The 14361-nt window shown below is 41.7% G+C and overlaps 1 protein-coding gene across 25 annotated transcripts in view; it reads left to right on the forward strand.

Annotated features, from left to right (window-relative positions):
• The window catches only part of TRPM3 (transient receptor potential cation channel subfamily M member 3), a 920173-nt gene extending 908453 nt beyond the window's left edge, over positions 1 to 11720 (forward strand). For 17 of the 25 annotated variants that reach the window (XM_037997448.2, XM_073021525.1, XM_073021526.1 and 14 more), the window contains one exon: positions 4323 to 11720. In XM_037997448.2, coding sequence (XP_037853376.1) covers positions 4323 to 5775 — 1453 coding nt within the window. In that variant the 3' untranslated portion in view covers positions 5776 to 11720. The remainder of the gene's footprint in view (positions 1 to 4322) is intronic. The other 8 variants (XM_073021528.1, XM_037997453.2, XM_037997455.2 and 5 more) reach the window with 1 other exon arrangement.
• The last annotated feature ends 2641 nt before the right edge of the window (positions 11721 to 14361 follow it).

Consider the following 14361-nt stretch of genomic DNA (forward strand, 5'->3'; position numbering starts at 1 on the left):
ACTCTAGGACTTTTTAATTCTTTTATAACCCGTATGTCAAACCTCTATCAGTTAGGTCCATGACTTAAGTGATCATACATTTAAATGGTTGGCTTGTTTCACACCCAGAATTCTGGGAGAAAATGGAGAAAATAGTCCATTATTGTTTTAGTCAAGTCTTACATTTCAGCCCATCTCAGAGCCCACAGTAGAGTTAAGGTTTGACAAGAATAGTTGCTTGGCCCTGTTCCAACAGGCCTCCCTCCCCTGGTTCCACGCCCTGCAGTCATCCTTCCTCACTCTTGGGGCTCTCACCACGTACCTTCTCTCTTTCCCTGAGGAGACTCTTCCCCCTGTACCTCCTCTGCTTTCTTCTCATCTCCTTGGCCTACTCAGTTTCTGTGTCCAGTTTACTCAGTTTCTGTGTCCAGTTTACTGCCTACGTTCAGGCAACCAGGTCCTGGCTCTGGACCAATGCTGAGTGTGGTGGCTTCTGCCTGTAAAAATCCCAGCACTTTGGGAGGCTGAGGCGGGTGATCAATCACTGAGATCAGGAGTTTGAGACCAGCCTGGGCAACATGGCGAAACCCTGTCTCTACAAAAAGTACAAAAATTAGCTGGGTGTTGTGGTGCATGCCTGTGGTTCCAGCTACTCAGGAGGCTACAGTGGAGGATTACCTGAGTCCTGGGAGGTCGAGGCTACAGTGAACCATGATCACACCACTGCACACGAGCCTGGGTGACAAGTGAGACCCCATCTCAGGAAATAAATAAATAAATAAATATTAAATAAAAGGAGGCAGGATCTCCCTATGTTGCCCAGGCTGTCTGTAGTGCCATGGTGCAGTCATAGCTCACTGCACCCTCAAACTCCAGGGCTCAAGCCATCCTTCCACCTCAGCCTCTTGAGTAGCTGGGGCTATAGGGACACACGGCTTTTTAGGTCCTGACTCTTCTGTTATGTGTTGGTGCATCAGCTCTGCCTCTCACCTACAAATTTTCTCTATAGTGTTGGATCCTGGGGCTGAAGGTCAGGGGTGGGATGTGGACAGAGAGGACCCCACAGCACAGGCCATGGCAAGGAGATACTTCACAGCACTCAGACCAATGACTACAGTTAGGTCAAAACAACAACTTCATCTCTGTCAGGACCAACCCAGTACACACTGGGCTCCAGAGAGAAAGGGAGAAGGAGAAATAAAACTACCCTGCCTCTTATTACTCTCCTAGCACTAGAGAGCTAGTGAGACCCAATACCTCAAGTATGTTAAGCAAAACATCTCATGCTACAGAAATGCATGATCTATCCTCCTCTGGACTTAAATGAACAAGTATTTTATACACTTAACAAAATGTACTGGCCGGGCGCAGTGGCTCAGGCCTGTAATACCACACTTTGGGAGGCCGAGGCGGGAGGATTGCTTGAGCCCAAGAGTTCAAGACCAGCCTGAGCAATATAGTGGACCCCACCTCTATAAAAAATTTCCAAAAAATTACCTGGGCATGGTGGTGCTCACCTATAGTCCCAGCTACTTGGGAGTCTGAAGCAGGAGGATCACTTGAGCCCAGGAGGTCGAGGCTGCAGTGAGCCATGTTTGCACCACTGCCTTCCAGCTTGGGTGACAGAGTGAAACCTTGTCTCAAACATAAATAAATAAATATAACAGATTGCATTGTAAAAAATTTAACTACAGTACTTGAAAAATGAAACTCCATAGGCTAGTGAAAAAGTAATTGCAAGTCTATGAGACACATAAACTTGTTATTTTAAGTAATTTAGTTTCTTGAGCTATGTTTATATGACAAAATGAAGTGAAAGAGGGAAAAGCTGTGTTTTCCTTCTGAATTAGCTGTGTCAGCTTAGTGCATGGTGTTGAGTTTGCCAGATACAGAATAGCTCAATGGACAAGTCTTCTGGGAATACACCTGGGTATGGTGGCAGAGTGTGCCTGGCCCCTGAGATGCGCTGGGTTGGTTATGGGGCAGCAGGAGGGAGCAAAAGAAAAAGTGACAAGCAGGGCTCTGGAGGGCAGGCTGGGACCTTTGGTTGGGTAAAGGGAAGTTAAAAGATAAAAGCAGAGTGGGGGCAGGGTTTCCTGAGAGAGGCAGAAATGTGCCCCAAGGCAGGGGAGTCACACCCCCATGCTCCTAGCCAGCAGGAGAGGAGTTTTTTAAGAAGACTATAGGTCTCCCAGAGATCCACATGCCTCTTGTATTATATAACCTGCTTCTGGCATATGAAGTGTATATGCTTCCCTAATAGAAGTGATGCTGTCATTAAAACCTCACCACCACCCCCACAGACCGCAGGGACCCAGCCTAATTCCCACATTCACTGTGAAGCATATTGTGTAGCCATGGTCTTCCTGCAGCAAGTGCCTTAAGAATCAGCAAACGATTTACTTTGCATAGTGAAAGGATTGGAAAAAGTCACTTTAATCCTCTCCAGAAAAGTTGTGCCTGGGTCTCATTTAAATTCACCAAAAGGTTTGTCTTTGGACATTTAAAAGTGAAAGTTTGAGCTCAAATTGTAACTTGGCTTTGGTTTGTCCTTTCCAAGTTAATTTGAGCAAGTGAAAAATGAAGTATGATTTTATTTTTAATATGTGGCCTCTGTCTTAAATAAATGGCCAGACAGACGGAGTGACAACTGAAATCAAGTTCATAAATGTCATTGACCCATTTGTTGACACCTGGCAGGTATTAGGTTGACCACATAGAAATGAAAACAGGAATATGAGACAAACCATGCCCCTAAGAATGTCCAGGGTTCACACCTGTGATCCCAGCACTTTGGGAGGCTGAGGCATGAGAAGCACTTGAGCCCAGGAGTTCAAGACAAGCCTGGGCAACCACAGCAAGCCTCTGTCTTTACAAAAAATTTTAAAAACAGCTAGCATGGTAGCATCCACCTATAGTCCCAGAACTAGGGAGGCTGAGGCAGGAGGATCACTTGAGTCTGGAAGGTTGAGGCTGCAGTGAGCCATGATCACACCATTGCACTTCAGCCTAGGTAACAGAGTGAGCTCTTGTCTCAAACAAACTAACAAAAGGCAGGGCATGGTGACTCATGCCTGTAATCTCAGCACTTTGGGAGGCCAAGGCAGGAGGATCACTTGAGCCCAGGAGTTTGAGACCACCCTGGGCAACAAAGTGAGACCCCCATCTCTAAAAAAGTTAATTTAATTTAATTTTAAAAAGAAAAGAATTTCCAACGGGAGGATAGAGAGTTCTAGCAATAACTGTAATATAAGGCATCTGTGATCAGCTAACCAGAGAGGGAGAGACAGAGAGAGGAGTAGAATTGACTTATTGACAGATACTCTAGTGTTTACAACAAAATGCTTTATGCAATCTTGGTTAAATTCTTGATTTTTGCTTTTATGAATGAAAGGATTGGATTAGATTAGATCAATCCTGGATGCCTCAGTAACTAGGCCATATTAATTCCTTTAGAGACACAACCTTCTAAAAAGATGATCATGAATAACAACAAAAATTATTGTATAAATGCAAAATAAAAATAACCCCCATCCATGGAATACTAATTTTACATGTGTATTGCAATAAAAATAGCTAGATTCTAAAATTTCATTGCAAAATTCTGGGTAAAATCCTCAAAATGCAACATTCTCATTTTGTGGGTGACCCTGATAAGCCAACAACTGAATGCTTAGTTAGGTCATTATGCCCTGCCTCAAACCACAGCTAGGCCAGGGTGGACTTGGCCCCACTCAACTTCAATAAGGACTGTTCCATTTTAGCGCCTATTTATCAGGGTCGTGCATTCCATTTCATTGAGGGAAAGGGGGATTGACAGCTAAAAAAAAAAAAAAAAAAATCACTGGGGAGGCCGAGGCAGGCGGATCATGAGGTCAGGAGATCGAGACCATCCTGGCTAACACGGTGAAACCCCGTCTCTACTAAACAAAATACAAAAAGTTAGCTGGGCATGGTGGCAGGCACCTGTAGCCCCAGCTACTCGGGAGGCTGAGGCAGTAGAATGGCATGAACCCAGGAGGCGGGGCTTGCAGTGAGCCGAGATCGCGCCACTGCACTCCAGCCTGGGCGACAGACAGAGCTAGACTCCGTCTCAAAAAAAAAAAAAAAAAAATCACTGGATTAGATAATCTCTAAAGCCTCTTCTAGCTCAAAAAGATTTGAATTCTGGGATTCTGTCGCAGCATCAATGCCATACTCTCCTCTCCAACCCCTCTTGACACCTGTAACCTGTCTCTGGGAAGACAGCATTGAAAGTACCAAGGTCCGGCAATATCCTTGCTCTCTAAAGCCCCAGCAGATGAACCAGGCCGAGTGACTCTTATTCTCTCTTCCTCACACAGGGTGGAGAACATGTCCATGCGGCTGGAGGAAGTCAACGAGAGAGAGCACTCCATGAAGGCTTCGCTCCAGACTGTGGACATCCGGCTGGCACAGCTGGAAGACCTCATCGGGCGCATGGCCACGGCCCTGGAGCGCCTGACAGGTCTGGAGAGGGCTGAGTCCAACAAAATCCGCTCGAGGACCTCCTCAGACTGCACAGACGCAGCCTACATTGTCCGCCAGAGCAGCTTCAACAGCCAGGAAGGGAACACCTTCAAGCTCCAAGAGAGTATAGACCCTGCAGGTGAGGAGACCATGTCCCCAACTTCTCCAACCTTAATGCCCCGTATGCGAAGCCATTCTTTCTATTCAGTCAATATGAAAGACAAAGGTGGTATAGAAAAGTTGGAAAGTATTTTTAAAGAAAGGTCCCTGAGCCTACACCGGGCTACTAGTTCCCACTCTGTAGCAAAAGAACCCAAAGCTCCTGCAGCCCCTGCCAACACCTTGGCCATTGTTCCTGATTCCAGAAGACCATCATCGTGTATAGACATCTATGTCTCTGCTATGGATGAGCTCCACTGTGATATAGACCCTCTGGACAATTCCATGAACATCCTTGGGCTGGGCGAGCCAAGCTTTTCAACTCCAGTACCTTCCACAGCCCCTTCAAGTAGTGCCTATGCAACTCTTGCACCCACAGACAAACCTCCAAGCCGGAGCATTGATTTTGAGGACATCACCTCCATGGACACTAGATCTTTTTCTTCAGACTATACCCACCTTCCAGAATGCCAAAACCCCTGGGACTCAGACCCTCCGATGTACCACACCATTGAGCGTTCCAAAAGCAGCCGCTACCTAGCCACCACACCCTTTCTTCTAGAAGAGGCTCCCATCGTGAAATCTCATAGCTTTATGTTTTCCCCCTCAAGGAGCTATTATGCCAACTTTGGGATGCCTGTGAAAACAGCAGAATACACAAGTATTACAGACTGTATTGACACAAGGTGTGTCAATGCCCCTCAAGCAATTGCGGACAGAGCTGCCTTCCCTGGAGGTCTTGGAGACAAAGTGGAGGATTTATCTTGCTGCCATCCCGAGCGAGAAGCAGAACTGAGTCACCCCAGCTCTGACAGTGAGGAGAATGAGGCCAAAGGCCGCAGAGCCACCATTGCAATATCCTCCCAGGAGGGTGATAACTCAGACAGAACCCTGTCCAACAACATCACTGTTCCCAAGATAGAGCGCGCCAACAGCTACTCGGCAGAGGAGCCAAGCGCGCCATATGCACACACCAGGAAGAGCTTCTCCATCAGTGACAAACTCGACAGGCAGCGGAACACAGCAAGCCTGCGAAATCCCTTCCAGAGAAGCAAGTCCTCCAAGCCAGAGGGCCGAGGGGACAGCCTGTCCATGAGGAGACTGTCCAGAACATCGGCTTTCCAAAGCTTTGAAAGCAAGCACAACTAAACCTTCTTAATATCTATCACAAGAGGCTCAAGAATCCAGCCCTAACATTCTCTCCAACTCCAGCTTTTCCCCCTTCCTTGAATCATACCTGCTTTATTCTTAGCTGAGCAAAACAAGCAATGCTTTGGGAGGTGTTAACTCAAAGGTGACTTCTGGGCCACAGATCAAGAAAGCATTTGATCTGACCCAGTGCCAGACACAGGGGATTTAAGGCATGTTCACACTTGCTGGGCAGGGAGGGGGAAGAGAGGGAGAAGGAAGGGTTAGAGATGAATGTATCCACAGTCACGGCAGAAAGCCATGAGAGCAGGGGAAACAAGGGGATTCGAGCACGCTCCATGCCAGGAGGCATCTGTTGATTTCTGACCATTATCAAGAGTTGTAGGATGCAGGACTAAATTGCGAAATAAAATAAAATAGCCAGCGTACACAATGAGATATTCTAAACTTCCATTCTGTTTTCTTTTCACATTGGCTCCATCACTGGTGACTGATGAAGAGCATCCTCTTTATTCAGTATAAGCCGGCAGCAAGCAGTTCTACCTAACGTCCCACATCCTTCTCATGCCAACACTTCTGTAATTGATCATTATAAAGAAAAAACAAGGTAACAGTCATAGTTCACCTGTCTCTTATCTATTCACTTCTGGTGCCACAACTGTTTATCCTTTTTTGAAGAAAATAAGGGAACAGAAATGCCTTTTTGTATTGCAGTCGAAATGAAAGAAGAGTTGATGTTTTAAAAAAACAAAAGTCAAGTGATTTATTATATACAGTGGGCGTTCAAGTCTAGTCAAGCAAGCTCAGGATGAATGTAATTAAATAATTTTATATTTTTTAATTTATTTTGTATCTCACCTGTCATCAATGAATTCATTCAATGAATATGTAATATTGAACTTAAAAAAAAAAACAGTGGACAGAACTAGACTGAAATTGCCATATGGGATGTTCTGTTCTCACCATTCATGTCGTGTGTTGTGCTGCTGTGTGACCGTCATCATTTGCATGGCTCCACCACATCCTCCTGAACACCTCCAAGACGTAACTGCCAGTTTTTCACACCACTCATCACATGACCATTTTGTATATGAATGTATGGTTATATGTGGATATTTTCATACCTAGAGTTTTGCCATCTAATCTGAGCTCAGCATAAATTTAATTGGAGTTTTTCAAGGGCTGGTATCTTTTCTATGGAAATGTTCCAAAGTACTTTTTAAGGGAGTTTCAAAACTATAAATAACCTTAGATTTGACTGGGAGTTTGGTATCAACCCAAAGCCATCAGTTGCAAGCATACCACGAATATTTTTCTTATAGACAGAGCTATAAAAAAAGATACAGTAGACCAAAATAGAAAGCAAATAAACCATATAAAGAGTTCTATAGTATATGCCACTTATACACATGTATATGCATTTATGCAGAGACACATATTTATATATGAAATAAATAGACATAAAGAGCTTTCTTAAGAGGCTTGGACTTTTCTCTCACCTTGAACTATAATCAAAAGATTTTCTTAATATACGAGAAGTCCCATTGAAAGAGTTCAGTATACTATTAGACCAAATGTTGAGATTATGATTTTTTAAAAATTCCTATGACTTTTTCTCATATCAAACTAGAGTTGTCAAAATGACTCACTGCTTGCCTTCTGCCCTTTTTTGTCTGAAATCACTCGCTATCGGGACATCTTATTTATTCTGGATTTTCCTAAACAAAATTTTTACACCAAGTACAATCTGAATAGACATGCAACTTTAAACCAGCTAGTGTTACAGACTCTAAAGTAAAGGCATAATCTTCTAGATCAGAATCTGGATTGGAAGTGGGATAAAGAAATCTTGACCCCAAATCTTTGGATTCCTATTTGGCTCATTAATATTTAAAAAAGAATAAAGCCTGTAGTCCCAGCTACTCGGGAGGCTGAGGCAGGAGAATGACGTAAATCCGGGAGGCGGAGCTTGCAGTGAGCTGAGATCTGGCCACTGAACTCCAGCCTGGGCTACAGAGCAAGACTCCGTCTCAAAAATAAATAAATAAATAAATAAATAAATAAAGCCTTTAAGAAAAACAACCTATTGTTCCTGGCCTGAGGTACTACCTGGTTCTTTTGTTTAATTATAATTGAAAACACTAAGTTTGACTTCATTTTGTGAAATCAAGTAAATACATGGCCTTTAAATATAAGATAAAAAAACAAAATAAAAACTCTTCTGAATAAGCAATTCAGGTATAAGACACGTGATGACGTCACATATGTAAAGAATTAATTCCTTTTTCATTCCTTGGCATTTAGGTGAATTGGTAACAAACACCCAGACTCCCTTATTTACAGCTGTTCTAGAAACACTTAACATTTTATTGGGCCCCACACTGGCTATTTCCCTCTCAGCAAACATGTACTGGGTCTGAAAATAAATCAGTTGTTCTTAAACTTCCTTGAGTCATGAATCCCTATGAGGATCTGATGATAACTCTAGGCCCTCTCTCCAGAGAGAAAAAAAAAATGTAAATACATGCAAAATTGCAATATAACTTGAAAGGGTTCATGAGCCCCTGGTTCCATATTGACTGATAATGAGGAAAAGGAACCATGTTTGTTCATAGTTAATATAGTTGTAATAGGCACTTTACATTTGAGACCATCTCTCTGTGATTCTCAGGAAGGCCAAATCTCAGCACCAGAGTTTGAACCAATATTTTGTTATTTTTGTTCTTTAAATTAGATGTTGCCAATTTAATGCACTCACATCCTAACGTGTTGATGATTTTAAGTATCAAGCACAATCACAATGCTGAAGGCTCCCTGAAGGGTCTATAGAGGAACCCAAGAAGGAGATGAAAGCATTATTCATTGACATCAAACAACTCCACGGCCTCATTCTGGGCCAGATTGGAAGTGAGGGAAAGAAATTTTGAGCGCAAGTGTTTCCATTCATTGTGGTTTCAGAGAGAAAAATATAGGAACTGGGAAACTAAATACTCAACAGTCCTGATCTTGCAATTACCTGATTCTTTTGTTGTGCATGAAAATTAAGTTCTAACATCTGTGAAACATGTGAAATATATAAGCCAAACTTAAATGACTGTAGACACAAACTGTGTAACTTCCATGAGCCATTTCCTTCCTGTGCACATATATGTGTATTATTTTTCAGTCCATTTCCTTCCATTTCCGGGTTCTCTGTGCACCAATGTGGCATTGATTCTGTGGCCTTGTGCAGTCAGCTTATGCTCAGCCCATTGATTCCACCACATCCCTGATGGAGGGGACGTTAATTACCTGTCTTTGTGAATTAAGCAGTTTATGAGCAGCAAGTTACTGAGGACCGTAAATAAAGTCATAGAGAGCTCAAGGAAGTAATAGCTTTGGTTTAATCATCTGCTTCAAAGGTGCCAATTTTTATATACTACTATATGTAATGATTTGTTCTAAATTGCTTGTTCCTTTTGAAAAAAAATTTAAGGATGTTTTATGAAAATGACCATGGAGGTCTCCTGCTTAACCAATATACTTTATATTTATAGTTAGAGGACCCCTCCTTGATCGATTTGAATGAGGAGCTGGAAAGCTTGGGTACAATTGTCATGACTAGTTTGTGTTATCTCTGCAAGCCAAAAGGTATATTAGCAGTCGTAATATAGCACTTTACAGAACTGGACTTTTTTAAATGTCTGAGTTTCCAGGTCTAGGATATTATTTAGCACTTTGAAAGTTCCCCTTTTAAAATATATATGAGAGAATAATCAGATGAGAAAAATGTACTCATAAAAACACAAAATGTGTTTCTTCTGAATGTTTCAAATGTATTCTAAAACATGGTTTCTATAGATAATATTATGGTAGATAACTGGATAGTACTTTTCTTTTTTACTTCCTGAGTCTGTACAGTCTAATCTTCCTGAATGTTTGGGCTGTTTAATTTCTTTAAAGATGATAAATATTATCCAGTCATCCATCATGCTCTATCTATAGGCTATACCATTCATATGTTGGGCAATGCTATATTATAAAACACATGTAAACATGTATGTAACCCATGTTTAACCCAGCATAGTTGTAGCATGTGGTTGTATTAATGAACGTTACAGGACAGCTTTATAATCATTTATAAATCTGTAACATTCAATAAAGAAGCACATGTTGCAATGATTAATTATGTTCCCAATTCCATGTTATTTAGCATCTTTGTGAACTGGGCATTTTTGTTCCTGCTCTGCTTGATGCTTTTCATGTTCCTGTAGACCACTGTAAAATATGTGTGTAAGCTGATGTATATCCTCCAATGAGTCCTGCGAGCTGTGGTAGGCAAGTTGTGATTTCATGAAAGATGAACTGGCATGTTATGCAAAAGACTATATGACAAATGAACTTAAAATGATAATTTGAACTCCAGTTGAATTAGCTGTTTGTTTACATCTGCCAACCCCATGCAGAAGCAGTGTACAGTATTTTATAAATATGTTCATTTAGTAACACTATGTTGTTTCTAGATAAAGTGATGCTAGTGTGTAGGTGGTTATATATTTGGCCTAGATATTGCATTATAACTCACTATCCTTTAACAATAACAATGTGACTTAAATGAAGTAATCTCTCTCCAAACCCGGTCTTAATTTTGTGTCGACAAAATGCATGTACTGCTTTATGCATTTCTTTTGACTTTTCTAAGGCACTTAATGTTTTACTATTGCCTGCTGTGACGCTTAAGCCAGTTAGGAATTCACTCAAACAGTTGGGCTTCTTACTATGGGGATTATGTTCAGTTTTGAAAAATTAAAAACAAAAAAACGTAACCAAGAGATTTTTAAATTCTTTTTTTTAAGCACTGAACAAATAATATGAAAGAAAGTATTAACTGCAGGTTGTATAGCCATGGGACCCAGAGATGGCAAGCCAACACCTCTTGGGTGTGCCAAGGTCTAGGTGTTGTGCATATGTGATATATGCAAGACACATTTCTGATTCTTCAGAGCTACTGGGTGTAAATTGCTAAGCCAGAGATGAGAGCGAAAAGTCCACTTGTGATAATGCAGAGGTGTACAGATCGCTGTGAATGTGTGATCCAATGATATGACAAGAGACCTCCCTCCTTGTCTGTGGCTTCTTCACCTTGGGGGTGAGCCTAGCCTGGGGGTGGGAGGCGTGTGTTTGGGTGTCTGATCAAGCACTGGGTGATTCTAAAGAGTTTACTCTTTTAGAAAATCACCGTTACTAGAAGCCATTCAACATCTGGAAAAGAGAGGAGCCAATTTGCACAGTTTTGTAACTGACTGCTCCTCAAATGAATAGAGAAAACTTTCCTCTCAGCCTGCTTTCCCTTCTTTTTACAAGTTGGATATTCTGTCTCTCAGAGTGGAGTCAACCAAAAGAAAGGCTGGTTCCAATGAAGGAAAAGCAATTTTTTTCTTTTCTTTAATTCCTCTCAGAAGGTAGTTGTGCTATCTTTTCTGTGATGATTTCCTTGCACACATCACTGCTAATGAAAGCAACATGTGACTGTTTCTACAGGTCATCTAAGAGAGGATGTTGGTGACCAGGTAGTCCAGATGGCAATAAGAGTGAGGCGAATTTTCCCTTCCTTACCTTACCTAGTCTACTGGTCTCCTTAAACCTGCAGGCCCCTGTGCATTTGTGCAATGTTTGTGTGCTGGAAACTGAAAAGACATGTGTATGGCTAGAAGTCCATAGGCTTTGTAAAGAGTGTCAGTGCCATCAGGACCCATGCCTTCCTCTGGAAGAGGCAGGTGGCTGAGGCCTGTGAGGCAAAGGGGGAAATTCAGCCTCATGCCTGGATGTGTGACTTTCTTTCTGCCCTCTACTTGCTTCTCTTCTCTTCGCTTCTACTCCAAGACTAGCTGCTTTTTCACCAGACCAACAGACCTTGCCCCATTACCTTTATACCTTGTTGACCCTGGCAGAGTAAGCTGAAACAGCGGCCACTTGGAAAAAGCCACACATTTAGACTTTGTCCCAGTCCTGATCTTCCCATCAACATAGCCTCTTCCTGCCTCTACCCCGGCTGGTGTTCGCATTGACCTCATCCAATTTTTGCCTCTCTATAAATCTCAAGAGCCCTACACATCTTCACCGCGGCTTCCCACACACACATCATTAAAACCAGCCATCTGCACATAGATTGAGAGGCTGCAAATTCAAAGATGTGTAGGGGCCAGATCGAGAACACACAAATGTGTGAATTGGACTGGTGAAAGTCAACAGAAGAAGTAGGGTTTGTGAGTAAGGCATGAGAGAATACACATCCCACCACAAAGACATTCAAATTCAGCTTTCCAAACGCTGTGCTAGCCAAACAAACATGTCTGCCAGCAGCATTCGGTCCCAGAGGCAATAGGGTGGAACCTCTGATTTAGAGCCAACAGGATCAGATTCTTGATTGTGACTTGGTGAGTGTACACACAAAATACACTGAGAACTGAGGTCGGGGGGAAAGAAACTCACCTTATGCAGAGTTACTCTTGTTCTGAATGATATATGCATGTATATTTGTTAGCCACATAATTCTAAACTTGAACACAGAATCTTTGTGAGAGAGATTCAGAAGAAGAGTACCATAGCATGGTATGAAGACTTACCTGCTTCCTGTCACTACTGCGTCTGACCTGAGTTTATATTGCTGCTACCGCTGTGTAAAAAGAGTACGTGCGGTATACTGTACTCATAGCCATTTCATAACATAGGACCTAGACTCTCATTTGTAAATGTTCTAACCCTAGTTTATAATGGGGGAAATTATTCAGATATCATTTTTAAATGAATTCCTACAAATACAATCGTTTTGAAATTGGGTTTGCTAAATATATATACATCTTTTCCTTCTTTGTGTATGGATAGACCATGGTTTGCATATCTATCGACACTATAAATATATATAAATCCTTAGCAGAATTGTTCTTTTTTAAAGGTCTATTATTGGATTCACAATGCACTTTGAGCTTGATTGTTTAGATATATAATTCAGAGCAGAAGTTGGCAGATACCACGGGAAAAACTTTCTGAAATTTCTGTAACAAATGTTTTGCAATAAAAAAAAAAAAAAAAAAAAAAAACCTCAGTAGTTTAAAACATGACTTGGACTTCCTTGTGCACTTATTTGCTGCCATCTAATCTTCACCATCCTCATGCTAAGAACTTTTGGAGTAGAGATAATTGCCTAGGGCTCCACAAATTACTTGTTCCAGTGAGCAGAAGTTGCAAACTGGTAGCCTGTGGGTCATATCTAACCAGCAGGAAAAGGTTATCATTAGCCAGCACAATTTTTTTTTAATTTGAAACATTTAAAAATTGAGGCTGGGCATGGTGGCTTACTCCTGTAATCCCTGCACTTTGGGAGGCCAAGGCAGGAGGATCCCTTGAGGTTAGGAGTTCGAGACCAGCCTGGCCAATATGGTGAAACTCTGTCTCTATTAAAAATACAAAAATTAGCCATGTATGGTGGCTTAGCTACTCTGGAGGCTAAGATGGGAGTATTGCTTGAGCCCAAGAGGTCGAGGCTGCAATGAGCCAAGATGGGGCCACTGCACTCTAGCCTGCCTAGGCAACAGGTCAAGACCCTGACTCAAAATAAATACGTACATACCTACATACACACATAAATGATAGATTTCACATTTAATTCCAGATTTCTAGCTTCTTTTAAAAAACATGAAGATCTGGTAATATGTGACCTGTGTTTTCATACGACAATAATCAGCTGAATCATGGCATTTTGGGTGCTCTTTTAGAAGGAGCCTGTACTCTCTAATATACCACAGTCCCCACCATTCTCTGTCTCTTACATTTAGTTCCCTTTACTCAGAGCATTACTTGGATGGCCCCTATATGCACTGGGAGGATGAAATTCAGCCCATAACAGTGGGTGAATTTGCGAGTGGAAATGTAGCGGTCTTTTACAATTTTAATTTCTTTTAAGGTAAAGGAATCAGAATACAAGAATCAGCTGGAAACAACATATATGTTGGTCAACAGGAAAAAATAACTGATTAGGATACATGATTAAAAATAAAGGTCATTGCTATATTATTAAGTCTATTTAAAAAGAAGTACAGGGAAGCATACATGGTCTGTCTCAGTCCATTTGGGCTGCTATAACAAAATACCTTAGACTGGGTAATTAATTTATAAAAGGAGAAACTTATTGCTTACAGTTCTGGAGGCTGGGAAGGCCAAGATCAAGGCACCAGCAGACTCGGTGTCTGGTAAGGGCTTGCTCTCTGCTTCACAGATGGCACCTTGCTGCAGCCTCATGTGGAGGAAGGGGCAAGGGAGCTTCCTTGAGCCTCTTTTAAAAGTACATTAATCCCAGTCGTGATGCTGAAGCCTTCATAACTTAATCACTTCCCAAAGATCCCTAATACTATCACACTGAGTATTAGTTTCAAACATGAATTTTGAGGTGACACCAACAGTCAGACCATAGCATGTTCTAATATCAATTTTTGTAAAAATTAAACCAGACATATAGATATGGATCTATTTGTATATGAATAGTAAAAGTCCAAAAGGATATCACAAAAGAGAATAAAAGTTTTGCAACAGAACTTTTTTTCTCAAAAA

The sequence above is a fragment of the Chlorocebus sabaeus genome, chromosome 12 (assembly GCF_047675955.1).
Source record: "Chlorocebus sabaeus isolate Y175 chromosome 12, mChlSab1.0.hap1, whole genome shotgun sequence".
Taxonomy (NCBI): domain Eukaryota; kingdom Metazoa; phylum Chordata; class Mammalia; order Primates; family Cercopithecidae; genus Chlorocebus; species Chlorocebus sabaeus.